This window comes from Diorhabda sublineata, chromosome 8, assembly GCF_026230105.1.
Source record: "Diorhabda sublineata isolate icDioSubl1.1 chromosome 8, icDioSubl1.1, whole genome shotgun sequence".
NCBI classification, from domain to species: domain Eukaryota; kingdom Metazoa; phylum Arthropoda; class Insecta; order Coleoptera; family Chrysomelidae; genus Diorhabda; species Diorhabda sublineata.
In genome coordinates this window covers 9,023,461-9,047,506 of record NC_079481.1, presented here as the reverse complement: position 1 = coordinate 9,047,506, position 24,046 = coordinate 9,023,461, and the positions used below count along the sequence as shown (strand labels likewise).

Here is a 24,046-nt window from a genome sequence, read left to right as displayed (position 1 = left end):
GTCTATCTTAAGATCTATGTGCCGAACGGCCTCACGACCGCCTAAATCTACGAATTATGAACTATGAACCTTCTTTTTCCTGTTGGTATTAAAAGTAAAAAGTCCTTATAAACTTCTATAGAAATGGATTTATATGAAAGAAGATGTTGGAAACGAACACAACAAACAAAGAAGAAGAGATTCAACGTTAATTCCGATGACAATTGACGGGAATATTAATTTACTAATACGAAAAAGAAATCGTGTCGTTATGTAAATGTAGTTCCACGAAACTTTTTTCTCTTTCAAAGTCGACGACGTCTCCAACACAAAAGTTTAAGTGAATATTCCAATTTCCTGGAAACTTCCCGTACTCGATGTGAGCGCGACGCGACGCGCTCTACTTGTTCCTCACATTACGTTTTAAATCAATAATACTAACAATATCATTTCCATTCAAATATCCTGTCTTTTAGTCGAGTTGTCGGGAAACGAAACTCTAAATGTCGACGAAAATGATGAACGCAAATTCACGTCTTATATGATTGACAAAAAAAAACTTCTTCGCGTAACAAGAATTCGATCTCTACGTCAAGATGTCAGCACTCGAAAGTTAGAAACGGAAATTTTGGACACCTGAAATGATGGTAGTGAATAAGGAGCGAATTTACTCGAAAAAGTGATGGCGATTGTTTTTTAGGAAAAATATCTCATTTCTTTACTAAATTGGAATTTTTGGAACCGTTGGTGATGTTCACACTGTCATTAGTACACCCAACACTCATAATTATTATGTCTGATACGCGTTTTGATCACCAAGTTATCGTCTTCAGAGACTTACTTGTTTTATACTTAATTTTCTGAACAATGAACCTTCTCCCGCGAAAATTGCGATAGTATTTAGATTCCCTCTTTCAAGGAGGTTTTCCCGCTGGAAATAATTTTCGCCGGAGAAGGTTTATTAGTCAGAAAATTGAGTATAAACCAAGTAAGTCTCTGAAGACGATAACTTGGTGATCAAAACGCGCATTATGAGTGTTGGTGTCCTGGGGATAGACTTCAGTATCTTATTTGTTTGTTAGGTCGGAAACTTTTTAGACAAACCTCGTACACTCAAAAGAATAAATTTAAGAACCCCAAAAAAGGATACGAAAAACGTATTGGAAAGTGGGGTGTATATGAATATTTTTTTTGTGAAAATATTAGCGTTATTAAAATAATTATTCGAACTGTTTTACAAAAATAGATAATTTTGTTTTCGATTCGTAAAATTCGTTAAAATTAACTCGTTCTACTTCATCTTGTCCAAATCGTTTGTCAATGTTTACGAAATCTTCTTTATTTGATATTATTTGAAATTTCTATGTTAAATTCTAAAAAAAAATAAAAATATCATCGGATAATCCTTAATTCCTTTATGTCGTTATCCCTGGACGGATAATTTCGTCTATTATCTTTGTCCCATAAAGTCAAGTTCCTCAGAAGCGAAAATATATTTAATTAGTGATATTTTAGATGACTAATTTCATTTTTACTTTGTTACATTCCCGAACGGTGAACCGATTTTCGTGAATGATACATATTTATAGTCCCCCATCTTCTATTTTACTTTTTAAGATCGATAATTCCGTTTCGCTTTACCGTCTCCATAGAGATTTTCTTAAAGTACGTCTCGTACAAATAAATTCTCTCAAATATAAAACTAACAACGTAAACGATACGACGAAATATTTTATGCCTGAACCATAATAAGATTAAAACGAAAGCCGAGATTTCCATTACAAATTATACAAAAAAAAATCGTAGTTGTTCGAGCTCGGTTAGTATTTTTGAAAATTTAAGCTCGTAAATACAAAAATTTAGGATGTAACGATTTGTCTAAGAAAGCAATTGTATCTTTTGCCATCCATTTTATCTTGTCTCCGTGGTTCTAATCCCTTTCCAAATATTTTGGAATCACGACATCCTCTTCATACCTAATCTTTTTCTTCCTTAGATCTACCACGAGTTGAAACAAATCTTTCGCTCAAGATATGCAGAATTTCTTTTTATTGTTTTTCAAAATTCTTCGATAAATCCACATCTGGAATGCCTTTTTCATGTGTTAACCAGCTTTCCATAGATATACACATTTTGTGAAACTTATTCTGAGGTTGAGATCATTCGTAAACACGTTTTTGACTTTGCTTTTTCTATCCGGCACGTCTGATGACCAGTCTTCACATAACCAAGATCCCATTCTGGAACTCAACTATGTCCAGGAGCCTTTGAAGGTAATCGGGACTCGTTTATTGTTGATCCACGTGCCGTTTTCTTCGATACTTAATTGTGGATCCTGTTTTCCAAATAAAGGAGTGGGAAGAGGACACATCTTTGATCAATACCTCTAGGTCAATGAAAAATCATTGTATTTGTATCAGCTGTAGTTAATTTAAGAATCTAGCACATTTGGACTAGCACAAACGTGCCTTCCAAAGACAAAAGTTTCAGTTACAAAGACATAAATGACGTTTCCTTACCAAAATATGTTGATTCAATAAAAAAGAAACGTTGAGAGCTTCCGCTGCTTTTGGACGATTTTAGAACCGTATTTTTTCAACATTTTTGATAGTTTCATCGTGGCAATTTTTCGAAAACATCACCGATTGCTTTTTGTAACTAAAACACTCGCGTTTACGATATAGTGGAAATATTTTCAACGATTTTTTAGAAATAATTTCATTTTAAAAGCAAAAATGTTTGTTGGAAAGTACCAACCGTGTATAGTCGGCTACTATATAAAAAAATGTGGTTTCTTTTTACGATTCAACATTTTAAATTTTAATCTTCCATTAAGAAGTGAAAAACCATCAAAAGAGTCACATCCGTTAAACTAAAAAGGGTAGAAAGCGAGCTTTTCAGGATGCTTTTTAGTTCCTTCCTTGGTAATGAATACACAACATCCTCGAGGTTTTTAATACTTTTCGTATGTTTGGAAAATACACAGTTTTGAGGTTTCTCGTACAGTTTTTTCAACGTCGTCAATGAATTATACAAAAGCTTCTATTAAAAAAAATATTTCAAATACGACGCTGAGAAATAAGATGAATTGGGGATTTTTCAACGTCATACTATGATGGATAAAGTATCGAAGCAAATAAATAAATAATTTAAGTACTTACAGAAAAAACGAACAGCTGTAATACCCGTAACAAAAAAAATATATAAATTAGATACAAACACGCACTGGTAACCAAATAAAAAAAATAATTGTGATATCACTAAATTATATCGATCGATATCGGATAAAGCGAATTTAATTTATTATTAATTAACTAATTTTCTTTTCGTCTACGTTACTGTTGAACAAATTAAATAAAATATCAACAGATGAAAATAAATTAAATGAAATTAACGTTAAATCAACTAAAGTACATGGAGCTTAGAAGCATTTTTAGAAAACCGATTTACTCTAGATAAGAAACCTTTTTGAAACAAACAAGAAATTCTGATGGTGTGAGAAAATATCGCAAGGAAGATTATGAGACAAACCATTACGTAAAGACAATGATCTTGAACTTTTCTGGTCTTGACGATAAATAATAATTCGAAGGTACAAAGGCCATGAAAACATGCCCAGTGACTGCACTAGAAGTGATTCTAAATCCCCCATCTCCCCACATATTACTGGAAAACGTGGCAGAAAAAAACATCAGGATGCTAAAAGAATGAATCATGTAGAACAAACCGAAAAATTTTTCCAAAGTTGGTCAAATCAAATCAAATATGCAAAAGAAATTTCAACTTTGAGAAAAAAATTATCTTCAAATCAACTGGATTTGGTTAGGACCTGGCCCAAAACAAGATAATAAATCTTGGATTAGTATATTTCAGCACAAAAATATATTATAATTGATAAATGTGTTCAATATGCCTTAGAAAGGAACTAACTAAAGATTTTCATCTTGTCCAACAAGAATGCCCTTCAAGTGTTTCCAGGGTACCTTAGAAAGGAATTATCGTTAACAGGATATTTCCATCCTGTCCAACAACCAATAATACTCTTCAATTGGTTCCAGGGTATATTGAAAGGAATTATCGTTAACGGGGGATTTCCATCTTGTCCAACAACCAATAATACTCTTCAATTGGTTCCAGGGTACCTTAGAAAGGAATTATCGTTAACGGGAGATTTCCATCTTGTCCAACAACCAATAATACTCTTCAATTGGTTCCAGGGTACCTTAGAAAGGAATTATCGTTAACGGGGGATTTCCATCTTGTCCATCAACCAATAATACCCTTCAATTGGTTCCAGGGTACCTTAGAAAGGAATTATCGTTAACGGGAGATTTCCATCTTGTCCAACAACCAATAATACTCTTCAATTGGTTCCAGGGTACCTTAGAAAGGAATTATCGTTAACGGGGGATTTCCATCTTGTCCATCAACCAATAATACCCTTCAATTGGTTCCAGGGTACCTTAGAAAGGAATTATCGTTAACGGGAGATTTCCATCTTGTCCATCAACCAATAATACCCTTCAATTGGTTCCAGGGTACCTTAAAAAGGAATTATCGTTAACGGGGGATTTCCATCTTGTCCATCAACCAATAATACCCTTCAATTGGTTCCAGGGTACCTTAGAAAGGAATTATCGTTAACGGGAGATTTCCATCTTGTCCATCAACCAATAATACCCTTCAATTGTTTCCAGGGTACCTTAAAAAGGAATTATCGTTAACGGGGGATTTCCATCTTGTCCATCAACCAATAATACCCTTCAATTGGTTCCAGGGTACCTTAGAAAGGAATTATCGTTAACGGGAGATTTCCATCTTGTCCATCAACCAATAATACCCTTCAATTGGTTCCAGGGTACCTTAGAAAGGAATTATCGTTAACGGGGGATTTCCATCTTGTCCATCAACCAATAATACCCTTCAATTGGTTCCAGGGTACCTTAGAAAGGAATTATCGTTAACGGGAGATTTCCATCTTGTCCATCAACCAATAATACCCTTCAATTGGTTCCAGGGTACCTTAGAAAGGAATTATCGTTAACGGGGGATTTCCATCTTGTCCAACAACCAAGAATACCTTTCAATTGGTTCCAGGTTATCTCAGAATGGAGGGAAATGAAATAGCTGATAAACTTGCTATAGTAATAGCTGCACTTTTATGTGGAATTAGCTACAGAACGATAGAAAAAACACTGGAGAAGAAGGAAGGTGTGGAAAAAACTAATTACTGGAACAAACTACAGGGATTGGAAGATACTCCTCGGAATCTGGATGCATCTACGTAACTAAAAACATTCTACGAAAACGAATAGGAACTCTGTTGGGGTATCGCACCTTCAATCGATACTTGAAGATGTTGAAGAAGACGAAACCTTCATCCACATACTTTTAAAGTGTGAAAGACCATCGAATTTCAGAGTATTATATCAGGATCTGAAAATATTTATTATATTTTTTCATTTTTCGGCAACGCCCTTGGTATCCGGTTGAGCGAATAAAAGGGAGACGCCGTCAAAGGCGATTTGCTGACAAATCGATGGGATGATGAGGGTTCGAAATAAAAAGATAAAAAAAAAGCGTTGTACGGCGTTCGTTTCGAGTGATAAGCGACAAAACGCAATCGGATTAATTAATAAACTTACCAAATTCAATTATTAATCATAAAGAAAATATTTTGGTGAATTACAAAATTAAATTACTTATCCTAAAATAACAAATCCGTTCTAAATCAAGGGTTGATTTTACTAAATCAGCGTAAAAATAGTTAATATGCAAATACAATTTATTTGGACACCTCGTATATGCGTATTATAATGTTAATATATTGTTTGTTGACGATAGGGTTGTCTTTGTGTTTGGGATACAACTCCTGCTTTAATCGGAAGGTAAATGCGTTAAGGGATAGTTTTCTCACGCGCACGCATATGCCGAAGCATTTAATTTTGGAATATTAATATCGAGGACACAACGTTAATTACGAATAAAGGAGTGTTGAATAATTTTGACATTTTTTTTTTTTAATTAAGAATGTATAAATTACATTGTTTTGAAAAATTTTTTGTTGAATTTACACTTTTCCGAAACGATTTTTATCTAATTTGTAATAGGAAACTTTACATCTAAAAATAATTCCACTCGAATATCGGAGAAGTTGAAACCAGCTCGTAACGTTTAATAGCTTATTCGAATAATATAATTCGAGACCTTGAAAGCATCTGATTGTACGGAAAATACATAAACAAATATGTTAGAAAATTGAATTGAAATACTCGATTTGGTACTTATAATAAAAGATTAAAAACTGTTTTATTATTATTACTACCTCTTTTAAAACGTTTCGTATTATTTCGTATCGTTGTTTATTTATATCTATTACGAGGGTTGTTCCATAAGTTTCGAGATATGCCGACGACGATCGCGAACACTGCACCCCTCCAACTCGTCTCGACTTTTGGTGATGAAGCGCCATCTCGAGCTGGTTTTCCAAATCCAATCGTGGTCGCACCTCAACATTTGGCTGTCAAAAAGATTTTTTCACCATGGATACCGCTTAATTTGACAATCGCTCAAAAAAAAGCAAATGTTTATCGATCTTAACGGAGAATACTTTGAAAAAGGATGAATCCTTATCCATATGGATACTTTAGTATCAACCCTCGTAATCAAAAGTTTCTAAATAATTCGGAATCTATTAAAATTATTTGTTGGAATTTGTTAAAAATGTTGTTGTTGCTTATTAAATTTGATTTTTAATCATCTATCATATGAATTTGGATTTATAAGTCAAAAAATAATAAACGGCTGTACAAAACCTGGACACAAAATTTTTCAATACTACATTTGGTTCTGGTATGAATCTCGAGCAATAAGATTGTTAATTTAAGATCCAGATTACAAAGATGTAAGAAACGCGATTATCAAAAAAGAGTGGATGGTTTACACTTCGAACTGCCGTGATGTTAGAAGGAATAGCAAATAAAATCGCCCGATTTACATCCAATAGAGCAATTACAAAATTCACAATCCGTGATAGGAAATCATATGGTAAGCTTAGAAGATTTTTTTTCACATTGGACAACATGAATATTAGTTGCGGTTTAAACAATGTTGTTTTTTTATTAAAATCGTTAATTTTTTTGGAATTTACTAAATCCTGTAATTGATATCTATCGAAACATATAATGAAATGTTTATAAAGCAGTCGAAGTTTTTTCGTATTGAATTAATCGCGAGTTTTTCGATATTTATAAACACTACGATTCCCAATAAACGATTAACTATATAATACGACCTTAATCAATACAAAACCGTTCCACTCGAGGTAAATCCTCTCATTAATTCGTAAATCTCAGTCACTTAGTATAAGCTCCCTTTTGTTGATTCGCTTTAGGGAACAAAGACGAAGACATCGGGTATAATAACAAACGAAATTCGATACGACAGGTAAAGAAACGTAGTTTATCTAGAAGATTCAATATACAGTGTGAGCTTCTAATAAGATAATAGATCTCGTCCTTTGCCGTTTCCATATTTGCATATTTACTATACTGGGTGTCGCCTTTTGCAAGTGAACATCGTCGTAGTAGTTAGTGGAATCAATTTTGAAGCTTTTTTCGATTAGGTAAATCGCAATTGTACATCGATGTCTTTTGTACGTATCGAGTAATCTAGTAGTGAGAATTCATTTTATTAATCGACATGTTTAGACAGTTGAAATTTTGATATATGTATAAAATGATTTTCAATTGCTCTAAAAAACAAAGAAACGACATTTAACGTTTATTTCTTCAACTCTTTTTTAAATAAACAATATTTCTTGACCTTCATTCATTAACATTGACATTTGTGACAGTGACATTCATGACAGATCTGTCATAGACATCATAACCCACAGATAAATAAAGTAAACAATTACTAATCCATACGTCGTTGTATTAAAAATTGTAGGAACCAATAACATCATCAATAATTTTGCTAAATCTGTTTATTTGGAACACTTAGCAAACAATTTTATTTAAAACTTCTGAAGTTAAGAATTTGTGATTGTATGAAATTAATTATAATCGATTCGATGTATTGCATTGTAGATATCGATGTTTTAGATACATCGATGTCTTTTAATCGCTGATTTGCGATTATCTTGAACAGTTTTCTTAAAAGACGAAACGTCAATCAACAATCGATGGTTCGATGACGGCTATTCAACCACACGAACAGAATTATTACGAAAATTTATGTGTGATTACATTTTTTGTACATTCTATTTATATTTCAAAATCTGCAATCCTTTTTTTGATTTTTTGTTTGCACGTTTATGGTTTGTCAACGAAACATTCCGACGTTTTAGATAAAGACGATTAACTAATGTCTTGAAGGTTCGGTTATATAATCATAATGAAGATATTCCTTTTGTTTTTTATCGTAAAAAAGATTTTGGAAATAACGACGTACTAAAACAAATCAATGAAAAATGAAGTTGATGCGGTAGATATTTAACAAACAGTATTTTTAAATCAGTAAATACAAACAAAGTTTTAAGACTTGAAAAGAAATGTATTAGTTTCAATTGAAATTTGCTTTGTGTCTTATTTCGATATTTATTAATTGAAATTTTGTCACAGATTAAATCTTTCGAAAAATTGGAATGTCAAGATGAGAGATTAAAATGCGCTAAAGACATTTACGACAACTTTATCATGAAGGAACTTTTGTCGCGAGCACACGTAAGTAGATTTTTTTTTCAATAACAAATTTTCAATTTATAAATAGAATTATAAATCATCTAAATATTGTATTTCAAAAATAATTAAAGACCCTAGAGAAATGTGAGGAAAAAATGAAGTTACTACAACTTAGTCCTCTTTTCAATTTAGTTCCAACTATCTTATATATTAAAAAAATTGATGATTTCCATTCTGAGTCCGTTCAGGCGTTCTATCCAACCGATTTGCTTAATTTTTTTTTTAAAGGAAAGGTATTGATGCACAGATCAGCCATCAACCATCGGATTTCATCTAATTTTCACCATTCTCAAGTTATACTCACATGCGATTTCCCCCTGTACATTACTTATGGGAATTTTTCACATACACACGTTCTAACCTCAATATCTCAGGTTCTATTCAAGATAGAGACTTCGTTTTGGTTTGAGAACACTCGCTGAAACACCTTCTTTCTTTTGAGTGTTTGAACACTTAAATCGGTTAAGTTGGAGAGGAGCTAGGCGCGGACATTCAATGTGGAGTTATGGATTTTTGTAGGTTTTTGGCAATTTTTCTATAATCAAAGATCTTTATCTCAGGTTCTAATATAGCTACAGAGCTCGTTCTTTTCTATTATAATGATTTCTGATACTTATTTAATGGATTCGATGCGAACGAAGCCGCGGGTAAAAACTAGTTTTGAAATTAAACTCGAGAAGTGAAATCTATGTCAAAAAAAATAGAAAAAACTGATAAAAAATCTTAAAATTGACGTAAATTTTTTCTAGGACTATTCAAAAGAATGTTTGCAGCATGTTCAAAAGTATCTTACGAAAAACGAAGTACCAGTCACTCTTTTCGAGGTAAATTTAGTTTCTTTTTAAAATATACTCAATTAGATTCGAAAATATGTATCGTGTTTAAAGTGAAAAAAGAATCAAATTATTGTAAAAACACTCTGTATATTTAAAATAATTGATATTTCTTCTATTCCAGCCTTATATAGAAGAAATTTACACTCATTTGAGAGATGAACCCTTCAAAAAATTTTTAGAAAGGTACGTACGACAAATTTAAAATATTGGCGAGCGCGTACACGTCGCGGCCACCAAATTTTTGAACGACTCCGTCAATTATTCGGACGCATTCGCCATTATATTACAATTTTGTATTTCAAATTTCAAAAATTTTATACGTAAAATTTACAAGATGTACAATGTTTATTTTTAAGAAAAAATGTGGAAAAGTGTCACACAATTTTTCTTATATTGGTAGCATGAAGATAAATCTTTTTCTGATGATTCCTACTCGTACATTTTATTTTTGTGGATGTTTTTTCGAAATCCAGTTAAGATTTTTCCGAACATTTGAATCGATTTCATCGTCTCAAAACTCTATACTATTAGGAAAATTCCGATTTTCGTCGCAAGTATTCAAAAAATTAAAGCTTTGTATAAATGCAATTTTTTTTTTGAAAATTTTTTTGGTCGCCCAGATTTTGCAGTTATTTTGATTACTAATTATTTCGTATTTAATTTTTGGTTTCGACGAATTTTGGATAGATTCAGTTCTGTTCGAAATACAAATAGAAAACTTGAAAAAACATCGTAAAAAGCTATAAAAGGGAAATTTATAAAAAAATTTTGATGAAATTTATTTTGTGTTTCAGTGATAAGTATACGAGGTTCTGCCAATGGAAAAATTTAGAATTAAATATACAGGTAAGTAAAAAAAAAAAAAGAAAAAAACAGTTATACAACGAAAATATTAATCGGTAGTGAAAATTTAACTTTCCGTTTTCTATTTTCGTGAAAATAATGATAAATAAATTTGTTTTTTTATAATTTTTTTCAGTTAACAATGAACGATTTCAGCGTTCACAGGATAATAGGCAGAGGCGGCTTCGGCGAAGTTTACGGTTGCCGGAAAGCCGATACTGGGAAAATGTACGCGATGAAATGTCTCGATAAAAAAAGGATAAAAATGAAACAGGGCGAAACTTTGGCTTTAAACGAAAGGATCATGTTGTCGTTGGTCAGTACGGGACAGGATTGTCCTTTTATCGTTTGTATGACGTACGCTTTCCATACGCCCGATAAACTCTGTTTCATTTTGGATCTAATGAACGGCGGCGATTTGCATTATCATCTTAGTCAACACGGAGTTTTCAACGAATCCGAAATGAAGTTTTACGCCGCCGAAGTCATATTAGGTTAGTTATTTTTTTATTTATGTATAATAAATTAAATTATGTCGTTTTCGATTTTCAATCATATATTTTATACATCACTCTGTATATCATTGCAACGTGAATTTTTTTCAAACAATAATATTTTCATAAGGATTTTTCGTCCATAAGGTACCCGCGGTTAGGATGTATCGTTTTGAATTGACATTTGACTGGATAAAACAAAAAATCCTCAAACTTTTTATGAATCTGATTTATCATAAGTTTGGTGTGATTTTTCAGTGAAAATCTATCTGATCTTTTTAGACGTTCGTTCAATTTCTTATTAATGTGACATATCACGAGATCATACTATGATTCTAGGGGAAGTTTCTAGCCTTTAATAATCCAAAAATGCGAAATTCGGAAAACCCTACGAAAGATTTTGATTGACTTACGACGTTGGTATTCGAATTTCAATGTTTTCATCGCACTGCTTCCTAATTTTATCGATTTTAGAGTCTTCAAGTGACGTATCGCGTTATTTGCTTCAATTTTAATAATAACATGAATAGTTGAAAATTTTTTCATTTGGGTCCCGGTACCAAACACTCTGAAAGTTTGGGCAGCGCACCAAGCATCATTTTTTAAGCAGAAATCTATGGAATTGAAAAATGTGTTCAATCTAGCGAAGATTTCCGATAATCAAGCAACTATTAGAGGTCTAAGCTCCAATATTATGAAATCCAAACTCGATTGTCGAGAAAAATTAAAAGAGTTAAACAAAAAAAATAAAATTACCTTACAATGGATTCCGGGATACACCGGAGCGAAGGGAAATGAAATAACTGATAAACTCGCTTGGGACCTGCAACCTTCTGTGCTATCAGCTACAGAACAATGGAAAAGAAGGTGGATAGAAGCAAAAACAACATCTGAGATGGGCTTCTAGGGAAACTATAACCAAAGAAGATCTGCTACAGGAGTCCTTTTGGAGCACACCTAAAGACGATAGACCTAGCAGATAATACGACATAGAGGACGAAATATCCAACCACATTTTTTCGGAGTGTGAATCACCAAGCAGCGCATAATGTAGAAGACGAAGATCTCTGGAAATAACAGCTGGAAGGAGTGGGTTTGATGGATCCGTTGTAAACACTGGGTTCTCTAGTATCGCAGCAAGAAAGGGGGGCACAGATCGCACTTGATGCAAGACAACCTGTAAACCAATGCAAAACGCGATATTTCTTGCTCAAAATCATAAAAAGATGAAGTTCAGCTAAAGATTGCTTGATATGATGCAAAACAACGTGCAATGTAATGCAAAACGCAATATTTCTTGCTCAAAATCATAAAAAGATGAAGTTCAGTTGAAGATCGCTTGACATGATGCAAAACATCGTGCAATACATTGCAAAACGCAATATTCCTTGCTCAAAATCATAAAAAGATGAAGGTCAGCTAAAGATTGCTTGATATGATGCAAAACAACGTGCAATGCATTGCAAAACGCAATATTTCTTGCTCAAAAGTATAAGAAGATGAAGTTCAGCTAAAGATTGCTTGATATGATGCAAAACAACGTGCAATGCATTGCAAAACGCAATATTTCTTGCTCAAAAGTATAAGAAGATGAAGTTCAGCTAAAGATTGCTTGATATGATGCAAAACAACGTGCAATGTAATGCAAAACGCAATATTTCTTGCTCAAAATCATAAAAAGATGAAGTTCAGTTGAAGATCGCTTGACATGATGCAAAACATCGTGCAATACATTGCAAAACGCAATATTCCTTGCTCAAAATCATAAAAAGATGAAGGTCAGCTAAAGATTGCTTGATATGATGCAAAACAACGTGCAATGCATTGCAAAACGCAATATTTCTTGCTCAAAAGTATAAGAAGATGAAGGTCAGCTAAAGATTGCTTGATATGATGCAAAACAACGTGCAATGCATTGCAAAACGCAATATTTCTTGCTCAAAAGTATAAGAAGATGAAGTTCAGCTAAAGATTGCTTGATATGATGCAAAACAACGTGCAATGTAATGCAAAACGCAATATTTCTTGCTCAAAATCATAAAAAGATGAAGTTCAGTTGAAGATCGCTTGACATGATGCAAAACATCGTGCAATACATTGCAAAACGCAATATTCCTTGCTCAAAATCATAAAAAGATGAAGGTCAGCTAAAGATTGCTTGATATGATGCAAAACAACGTGCAATGCATTGCAAAACGCAATATTTCTTGCTCAAAAGTATAAGAAGATGAAGTTCAGCTAAAGATTGCTTGATATGATGCAAAACAACGTGCAATGTAATGCAAAACGCAATATTTTTTGCTCAAAATCATAAGAAGATGAAGTTCAGTTGAAGATCGCTTGACATGATGCAAGACATGATATTTCTTGAGCGAAAGAATGCGCAGATGTAGTTCAACCGATTGTTTCATACAAGATCTTGACATTATCGGTTTTGTGTCATTTTTTGACTTAACAGATCAGCTGGATTTTGTAAGACTTTTTATTATTTTCATTGTTAAACTAGTTACGAAATACTAGATGAAATTTAGGTTAGGAATTCTGTTTATTTTTACTGTTTACAGAGACTTGCACGCAATTTCTTGCACGTTGTATCACATTATGTCGAACGGCTTTTACGAGGGTGTGTCGACAAATATTTTTTTTTGGTAAACTAATTACCTGAATTTCGGAATAATTGACATTGACACGAGACGGTGTTTCATTTCATCGACTTATCACGTGCTATCGTTTCAAAAAGAATGAGATCGAATCGGGAACGTTAATTTGAGTTTGCTGTGCACCAAATTTAAATGTATGTAGACAAAATGTTGAGGAGGCGTTTTTATTTCCAGGATTAGAACATATGCATAGGAGATATATTGTATATAGAGATTTAAAACCTGCAAATATTTTATTAGACGAACACGGACACGTTCGAATATCCGATTTGGGATTAGCCTGTGATTTTTCCAAGAAAAAACCCCACGCTAGCGTGTAAGTACATTTATAGCTTTATTAGAATTTCGAAATGGAAATTTCGCGCTTGTTTTAGAGGGACGCACGGTTATATGGCGCCCGAAGTGTTATCGAAAGGCACCCCTTACGATTCTAGTGCGGATTGGTTCAGTTTCGGTTGCATGTTATATAAATTACTCAAAGGGCATTCGCCGTTCCGTCAACACAAAACCAAAGATAAACACGAGATAGATAGAATGACTTTAACTATGGTAAGTTTGTCCGAACGATAATCGATTATGTTTCGATATAATTAACGATTTTTATAATTTCAGAACGTAGAATTACCAGATTCGTTTAGTAAAGAATTAAAATCACTTTTAGAAGCTTTACTCCAAAGGGACATAGATAAAAGACTGGGATGTAAAGGAAACGGGTAAGTTGTATAAAATCTAACGTATCGAATCGATTTTTTTTTATATCGATTATTAGATCGGAAGAAGTGAAAGAACATCCGTTTTTCGCCGGTATCGATTGGCAACAAGTCTATTTACAGAAATACACTCCTCCTTTGATACCGCCTAGGGGGGAAGTGAACGCGGCCGACGCCTTCGATATCGGATCTTTCGACGAAGAAGATACCAAAGGTATCAAACTCACCGAAGCCGATCAAGATTTATACAAAAATTTCCCTTTAGTCATATCGGAACGATGGCAAAACGAAGTAGCTGAAACCGTATTCGAAACCGTCAATTTCGAAGCCGATAAACAGGAACACAAAAAAAGAGCCAAACAAAAAAAATTGTACGATCTAGACGAAAAAGGTAAATTTTTATTTTTAAATTGAAATATTAGTCGATTAGTATTTTTATTTTCTTTTACAGAAACGGACTGCATTTTACACGGGTACGTGAAAAAATTGGGGGGACCTTGGACGTCCAGTTGGCAAATGCGGTACGCGAAATTGTATCCGAATAGGTTAGAATTGCATCCGGATTCGGCTAAACCCGAATTGGTATTCATGGACCAGATAGAGGAAGTCAGTCCCGATTTGGTGCAAGTCAAAAACGAAAATTGCATCGTCGTCAGATTGCGAGAAGGAAAAGTCGTCCTTACGAATCCCGTAAGTATCCTGAAACAAATAGCGGGGATTAAATTTCCGAACGATTTTCGGAAAAAAATTTTACAAATTTTGGCGTAGACTCCTCTTAAATCCGACGCCTATCGAGAATGATATTTAAAATTTCGATATTGTTTAATTTCAGGACGAAATAGGTCTGAAGGAATGGCTGACGTCTCTGAAATCGGCGCACAAATTATCCCAAGAGTTGCTGGGATCGATGGCGAAGAAGGCCGGGAAAATTTACGGTACTGATAGCAACAATCGAAACGCCCTGATAACGGCGCGCAATACGAACGGCAACTAACAAAAGGTTTTAAAAAAACAAAATTCTTTTACCTTCGGCAACACGAATCGGACTACATAGATAGAGGGAGGATGATTTTTTTTTTGTTTTTTTGAGAGAAGATGAGACGCGAGCGAGTAAAACATACCGAACATGACAATTTTTTATCAAACTTTTTTTCCGTTTTTTTTTCCTTAAAAATTTTTTCTTTATTTATCATTTTATTTACGAATTTCTTCTCGAGCGACTAGATACTTATTCGGACTGCGTTGTGCGCGTATTATTTTTATAAAAGAAAATGAGAAAAAAGTATATCGAAAGAAAAACTGTTCTGTTTTAAGGTTGTTGTTCAAAAAGTTGAAAAAATCAATTAACTTTTCTCTCCTTATCATTTTTAATTGAATCCAATCAAAACACCGTTCGATATTGTTTTTTTTTTTTGATAACGAAAATGTCGTTAGAGATATCGGAGTGTATGTAATAATAGAGTTCCTCAAAACCTGGTGAGTGAAGTCTGGAAGATCCAGCAACGACGAAGCGGACTCACTCGTCAAACTGGGGGACCCACCAATGGGCATAGAACCCATTCTTGGTGTGGCCTCTAACCGGACACTGCCATCTAAGACGTTCATGGGCATCACGGATGATCCGGAGTGCACTTAAACGCCTGGACAAACCCCGGAACTTGCCTAACGATATCAAAGAGTTCCGAGTGAAAGGACATCGGACTTTAGTGATGACAATTGGGTCTATTTGAAATCTTATGTGTTCAAAGGCTTCAACGGCCTACGAACTACGAACTAAGATATCAGAAATTTTTAGTTTTGATCCGTTTTTATATTGGAGGATCGTAATGAGTACCGGGAGAGGTGTAATGATTTTTTTTTATATGGAGTGTATTAATCTTGGAGATTTGGGGTTCGTAGTTCGTGTGTCCCACTTAAAGTCATTTGAGAAGCCAATCGGCCACAGATGATACGTTTTGTAGTTTGATCTTCCTCTATATGTGTACCTTGGCTTGACTCGTGTCATATGGACCCGATATCAATTTGAGCATCTAAATGAGCTGGATTTTGCTGCCATTGATCACCAGACTTTGAAGCGCTCCACCAATAGAGCGGGTTCCCCAAGAGAAAATTATCCCCCTATTTTAGGGTGTCTACCGCAAAACAAGAAAAAAATAAATTTCCACAAGTACCTTATGGTTTTTTTATTGAGAAGCCCTGTATATTATACCGAATTCGGTTCGCTGATTTTTTTTCGTTTTCGTTATACAGAGTGATTTAAGAGATATGGGCACTTTAAACACTCTATATAGACACATTTTTTAAACACGTTTTTGATAATCTTTTTGATTATATTTCGAAAATTGTTAAATTCGGATCTATTATATCAAATTTTTATGGTGCTTATAGAAAGTGACGATTTTAATTTTGGAATTTTTTTTTTTTTCAATTTGTAGTTTTTCAATGGGGACATAGTGCGTCGAACAATCAGTAAAGTAAAAAAAGTTACGGGTTTTAAGAAAAAGCTTTAATTCATAAAAAATATTTCTATTTATATATAATTAATGTACCTATTGAAATCGATTTTCATTTTTTTATCGATAAATCGCGGCAACATTCATTGAAATATTAGTTATTAACACAAAATCGAGAGGCGTCAAGTCAGGTCTACGTGGGGACAAGGGATTTTGGAAATTAGCCATAGAATCAACTTGTTGGAAACAAATTCTCTGGATTCACAAGTTCTGGAGTCAAATATCTAACTGAGTGTTTCGTCCTCGTGAATCTTCAAAGAAGAAAGGGCCAATAATTCATTTGTTACTTTCGGACTATGCAGTGCTTTTTGATGTTTCATTTTCGGTCCAAAAACGACAATTTTATCGGTTTACGAACCCATGTAAATGAAAATGGATCTTTTAAGACCTTTTTCTGGTGGTTTAAACGTGGAATCGGCCTCTTGGAAAAGGAAAATTTGCACTCGGATTTTCATTAATGTGTCCGACCGTTTTCGTAAAACGTGCAAACAAAAATTTCACGTGTACAACTATCCAACTACGCTAGGCTCCCTTCACCCCCACGCGAAAAAAGATTATGCAATATGCACATTCTATTGCGCCACCCTGTATTTAAGATATATATGAAATTCTAAAAAATTCATTTTTCGATCGAGGATTATATTTGGAAAAACCGATTTCCAGTTTTTTGCCATAGATTGTTAAACAAGTAGAAATTTTGCGATAAAAAAGTTGTCAAACCAAAAAAAACCCTCATACAAAACGCGATGTTTTTTTAGAAATCGAAAAATCCATCCCTTGGTGTGAAATGATTTGCTTAAAGTTTATTTGATGGACAATTTTTTTTTTGTTTTCCATAAAAAAATTTTACAAATCAAGTTTTTGGCGAAGAAGAACATTAATTTCTCATAAAATCTCTCGGTTTGTAGAATTGAAAACGGCCGCAAATTTCCAGCAAAACAACTCAAAATTCATCGACATAGATTTTTAAAAGATGACAGCTCCTGGGCTATAGGCAACCACGCGTGATTTTTTTCAAATATGGCCGTTGTTACTTATCAAAATGGTCAAAAAAAAACAAATTCTCGTTTGGTAAAGTCTTTTACGATTACGTGAGGCATTTTTAAACCCTCCCTTGTAATTTTATCTTATACAGATTGTCACAACTTCCGAATAATTAATATTAAAAAAAACAAATTCTACTTGTAGTTTAATTGGATTAAAATTTCACAAAATCTGCTTCTAATTATTGATCGAGTCACAAGGACTTTTTATTCTTTTCGAAAATCAAATTTCCACAATTTCTCTTATTATTTTTATAATCGACAACACCCCGTATATATAGTTCCACTTATCCCAATTTTTTTCATCCATTTTCAACGTGCTCGTCTACTATGGCCACTTACACGGGTGCGATTATATACATACAATATACATAGTGGCGCAAAAAAACGCACGAATTTCAAACCAGTTTAATTTGATTTATTTCGATTACATACAAAATGGACCCACACGAATACAACATTTAAATTATCCAATTCATGACTTTTTTCATTGGACCCTGTCGATATTTCGTGGAGTTCGCGCTGTGATTTGTAACTGATCCAGAGGCTACCCAACGAAGTATATGAGAACTCTGTGCAAAAAAGTCGTCGAACTGGACACACCCTTAGGAATTGAAGCATGAAACAGATTTGATCAAAGTCGTTCAGGACGTCTTTGCAATTGGTATCGAACTGAAACTGCAATCTCTGGAAATGGATTTAGAGCTGGTGCAAAATGGATTTAGCGGTAGAAGAAGACAAGTCTTGAGTGGCCGATTCTTATCCTTCTTACGATGTTCAAGTCTTGTCTGGAAAGTCCTAGTTATTAGTAACGTAAATAGATGAAATTGAAGCGAGTTCGTCTGGATGATTGAACGCTCCAAATTGGTGGAATTGGAGATAATTTGATTAGAATTGGAAAGTTTCTACTTGATGTTATTTCTTTGAAAGCATTTTCGATTTTTCGTAAGGGATGTTTGTGAGAGGTCGAGAAGCTGTGATAGAATAAAAGGGGTGGTTTGATGATTGAAATGAGGCAGTACAAGAAATAGTTGCTGTTGTTTTATCACAAGTGGAGGCTCCTTACTTTCATAGTTAAGGCTTTATATAGGGTTAGATCAAAAAGTATACAGACAAAGACGTAAAGCTTTGATTCCTAATTTGTTTTTTTCCTGATGTTAACAAGTTGAAAATAAGAGAAATTGTTTGAAATCTTCGTTTTTACGCATGATAAGTTGGTTATCGAAACATGAAAGTAAATAATATTTTTTATTATATTTGTACGAGGCTTATATAAAAATCAAAATGTATTTTTTTTTCGGGGGGGAATAGGGAGTGGAATTTTTATTTTCGGAACAGTTTTTCTTTTATTTTGGAACCTCTATAGATTCTTGTACACTTATATAAATAATAGTTAGAGAAATTTTGAACGTGATTATGAATTTTTAGAATGGTTTCCGATATTATATATATAAATATAAATAAATATAAATACGTTATACTATAAAACTGAACAATAAAAAGTTCAATCTCACTGGTATAAAACACCAAGCTAATTTCTTAGAATAGCTCAAGTATTGCCAGCTGCACTGTTTGTACATATGATAAATTGTACGACCAAACTGTAATATTTTCTTTACCAAAAGATTTAACGATATTTTCCAAAATTTTAAGACGAAAACGTCAAAATGATTTGTGCATTATTTTTTAAATACAATAGACCCCGAATATAACAAATTTTTTTTTCGTAATTTGTTATTTCCTCCGGAAACTATCAGGGAAAATTGTTATACGGGAGTCGTACGAGATTTTCTTAACGAAATATAATTGGATTCAAAAATAAAACGTTACAGTTTGATCGTTGCTTTTGTTTTGTTTTGTTTTTTTTTACCTCTATATAAACATTATACAGAGCGTTTGTTATTTATCCGCTATCTATTATTTGTCTATATTTAATACCGCGTGTATATTTCTGTATATAAGTGATTCAATTAGAAAAACGCGTATAAATATTATACATAAAAAATTATTGTTTCAGGTCAATTAAAAAGAAATAAAATTTAATTAAAATACGAAATCTAAATAGGGTAACGGTGTTCTTACAACATTAACTCGAAAAAAAAATATTTTAAATTAAACAAAATGAATAAATTTTAGGACCAAATTGTTTATATTATCAATTATTGACAAATCTAAATGACTTCGATTATTTTTTCAAATTCTAGTTGTCAATAATTGAGTTTTTTTTTTAAATCTATGTATTAATTGGTGCCAAACTATTCGAAAAAAAAAACAAAAAAAAATAGTGCGTAGTGTGCAATACTTCTTGCAGTTACTTTTTCTTCCTTTTTCAAAAAAATCTATCGAGGCAGTTAATGTCGAGAACACTTTTTATACAATCGAAACTATATTAAGTCACACAAAATATTCGTTAAAACGAAATTTAAAAAATAAAAAAAAAATAAAAGTAATCGTGACTTTACTTGAATGTACGGGTAAAAATATAACAAATATATTGAGAAAAATAAAGACTTTTCTTCATTATCTATTTCTGTAACCAGTGAAGAGAACAAAAGCAGAAAATGTGCCTAACCATATATAAATATTTCAACCACCGTACGACTCTTAATTCTCAAATAAATTGTCAATAGGTCTTGATTGTGAATTGGACATTTTGAAAAATTATCGCACAAATATCAAATTCGAGTTGCGTTTTATTGAATTTTTTGGAAAAAATAACGAAAAGTCTTTCGATTCAGCGAAGCGCCTCCTGGTGTGTCTCGATACGAGTCTCGGTAGCGGTTGGAGTGCTGACCATCTACAAATTCGATTTCCACGAGTCCACGAAAAATCGACACGAAGCGAAAAGACTCGATTAGAGAGTTTAAACACAATTTTATTCCTATTTTATTAATAATAGGACGTGAAAAGAAATAAATTTGACGCTAATATACGAATAAATAAGAAAAGGACAATTTTAAAGTGTATTAAATCAATTCGAAAAGTAATTTTTGTAGCTTTTCAACCCCTTATTTATAGACCCTTGCTTTAGCAGGAAACCGTTAGAAGAAAGAAGATAAAAACCAAAGCTCTGATGCATCTGCTGTGACTTGTAGATATTAAGATCCGCCATATATACCCGATTTAGTTCCTATCGATTATTTTGTATTTCCTTCGAAACGAAATATGTTGAAATTCCGTCAAATATTTTTGAATTCGTTTGAAGGAAAACACAATAATTTGTAGCTGAATATGTAAAAATAAAAAAAAAATGATGAGTAAACATTTTATAGTACGTACACTATTTTGATTATAAACAGCACCAAAAAAAAAAAATGAAAAAAAGTACGCGGATACTTTTTTTTGTGAAAAATCAATTTGGATTGAAAATAATCGATATAATGATATGCATAATCACTGATAATAATTGTACACGTTAGCACGTTAATAATAAATTACATAAAACTTAAATAAAACGTAAAATATTTAAACTTTATAATATGCATATTTTGTTGTAATTATACAGGGTATTTCTATATTCGACCGACAACGCTATCAATAAATCAATGATTTTGATATAGAAATTCGAACTTTTAAGGGGCCTAGTTGCTGAGATATAGGGTGTTCAAAATTGTAAATTAAAATCAAAAATTTCCCATAAATCAATATCAAATTTGGTGATTTTTTCTTATTTCTTAGACTTTTTGACATGTTTATGTTTTTAAATGTTTCGAAATTGGTTTTTTAAATAATTTTTAAAAGACAGATAAAAATCGACGTTTCGACTAATTTTAAGTCTTTATCAAAGTAATATTTTCACAAAAACAAACTTTGGAGCTAAAATTAACGGTATTGATGAAAATCCGCACTTTTTTCGTGAATGGGGACTGTGGAAAATGTACGTTAAATATAAGACAACGATGGGGCGTCTGTTCATTCTGCTGCAGCGATAAGAAATAAATTAAACTGACGTTTTAGAGAAAAATGGATTTGTCGACGGGAACCCAATTGTTGGCCTCCAAGATCACCTGACTTAAATCCTATCGATTTTTCTTTATATGAAGTCTTTGGTGTACGAAGCAATCATCGAATTTGAACAAAATCTAATAGCTAGAATTCAAGCTTTTCGTTTGTTTAGAACTATTTAGTTAAATCACCATTGATTATTGATTTTTAATAACTAATTTTGACAGCTGATGTTTATAAACACAGTAAACTTTAACGATTTTTTTTATATTACAACAAAATATGCATTTTTTAATCAATTAGAAAATGGTTCATTTTTCGGTTCTAGAAATTTGTTTTTTGAAAACGTAAATATTAAATTTAATATAAAAGTTATTCATAAAAATGCACGAAATGAAAAATATTACGAAAAAATAAAGTTTTAAACAACTTGATTATTTTTTATGATATATCGTTGATTATTCGTGAAAAAAATTAGAATTTCAAGAATTTTTTCTGATGAACTGTTCAACAATTCCAAATTTAATCAGTAGCATTTAGTATTTTTCAAATTATTGTTTGCACTGAAATAAAATTACGATAATCGATTTTCAAGTCGTATCGAGGAAAATTCTTTTATTTGGTACATATTGAAAAGCCATTAAAATTTTGTATTTCTTGGATTTTCATGAATAAATTATTAAGAAACAATAATTAGCAGCAATATAAATCTGCCAAAATTTCCTGACACTTTTTAAAGCGAAATTTAAAAGTAAAAAAGAAAAAGATTCGAAATGTTTGAAATCATTTGACATTGTAAAGACGTTTCTATTTAGTAGACGTGTAAAAAGTATTTATTTAATATTGAAAAATTGTTTGTAATAATTAGGTATTATTTAAAAATTAAAGAAAAAAAACTATATAGATATTTATAAAAGAAAATCTTCTTTATGTTAGTTTTTAAGTTCTAGATGTCGATGTTGTATATAATTGCATTAAACCCATTTATAAATAGATTTAAAACGTGTTTTATTCATTTTATTCATCGACTATAAGACAATTCTTTGAGGCACATAAAATTATGAGTTTCGAAAAATGAAGGTCGTTTCTCGACCTCTCTTTCGAAACGAAAGTTGACGCATTCTTTGTGAACCGATAACAGTACTGGACTCGTCAATATTATTCACGTAGCTATGAAAAAAAAAATTGTAGAACGCCAAATTTAGAGAAATCAATCAGTGAAAGTAGCTCGAACTAGTTTCAATAAACACGATCCAAAAATAGATTCGATTCCAATTATAAGCAAACCGAAATGGCAAATATCCGTCATTCATTAATCACTAAATATTTTTTATTATTTTTTTAAATGATTTTTCCCCAAATGTTTAAACGAAGAGGATAAAACTACAAATTGCATAAAAAAATAATGAATCATTGAAACCACTTTCCCCTAATAGATAGGAACGGTAACCAGTACCGGATTTGCCCTAACTTCCATTCATTTCAATACGTTTCGATCTTTCACTATCAGTATTTTTTTGATTTTGACTTTACTCCGAATTGAAAGAAATTAGAGGGTAATAAATTGTTGCTGAATTCAAACAGTGCGTACTTACAACCTAAATTTAAAAATTTATTGTGTTGTAATATTTTTTTTTATTTATTTAAACCATTTATAACGGTGGGGTGAATTTATACACAATTCACTTATTCACTCAATTTTTTTCACACACTTACACTAAACAATAAACTACTTTTATAATTTATTCAACTTTTAATTATTTTCTTCCATTCACTAAGACTTTCAATTATAAACTAACTTTCGCTGCTAAAAAGCACGGATTTATATCACAAATGATTTTCGAGAATATTAAAGAGTAAATAAACAAATTAATAAAAAGGCCTTCCTTGAAAATCGTTATAAAAAAACAATATTAACAAATTGCTCTTGTGATAAAAACGTGTAGAAAAAATCGTTGCATTACACTTACTCTAAAATACTTTTTTAATTTATTCAACTTTTAATTATTTTCTTCCATTCACTAAGACTTTCAATTATAAACTAACTTTCGCTGCTAAACAAGCACGAATTTATATCACAAATGATTTTCGAGAATATTAAAGAGTAAATAAACAAATTAATAAAAAGGCCTTCTTAGAAATCGGTTATAAAAAAACAATATAAACGAACCGCTGCTATGATAAAAACATGCAGAAAAAACCGTCGCATTCGCCAAATTATAGACTCTTCCATTATAACCGGACAGGACCGGCTTCACGGCGCATGTCGTTGGTTGGAA

At 32.3% G+C, this 24,046-nt stretch overlaps 2 protein-coding genes across 2 annotated transcripts in view; both read left to right on the top strand.

The window, feature by feature from the left end:
• LOC130447210 (G protein-coupled receptor kinase 1) overlaps positions 1–22,756 on the top strand; it is a 52,456-nt gene extending 29,700 nt beyond the window's left edge. The window contains exons 4-14 of the mRNA XM_056783897.1: positions 8,604–8,705; positions 9,473–9,547; positions 9,681–9,742; positions 10,354–10,405; positions 10,539–10,896; positions 13,731–13,872; positions 13,931–14,105; positions 14,169–14,269; positions 14,326–14,657; positions 14,718–14,956; positions 15,099–22,756. Coding sequence (XP_056639875.1) covers positions 8,604–8,705; positions 9,473–9,547; positions 9,681–9,742; positions 10,354–10,405; positions 10,539–10,896; positions 13,731–13,872; positions 13,931–14,105; positions 14,169–14,269; positions 14,326–14,657; positions 14,718–14,956; positions 15,099–15,260 — 1,800 coding nt within the window. The 3' untranslated portion in view covers positions 15,261–22,756. The remainder of the gene's footprint in view (positions 1–8,603; positions 8,706–9,472; positions 9,548–9,680; positions 9,743–10,353; positions 10,406–10,538; positions 10,897–13,730; positions 13,873–13,930; positions 14,106–14,168; positions 14,270–14,325; positions 14,658–14,717; positions 14,957–15,098) is intronic.
• LOC130447206 (protein hobbit) overlaps positions 1–24,046 on the top strand; it is a 253,401-nt gene that overhangs the window by 62,433 nt on the left and 166,922 nt on the right. The window lies entirely within an intron of this gene.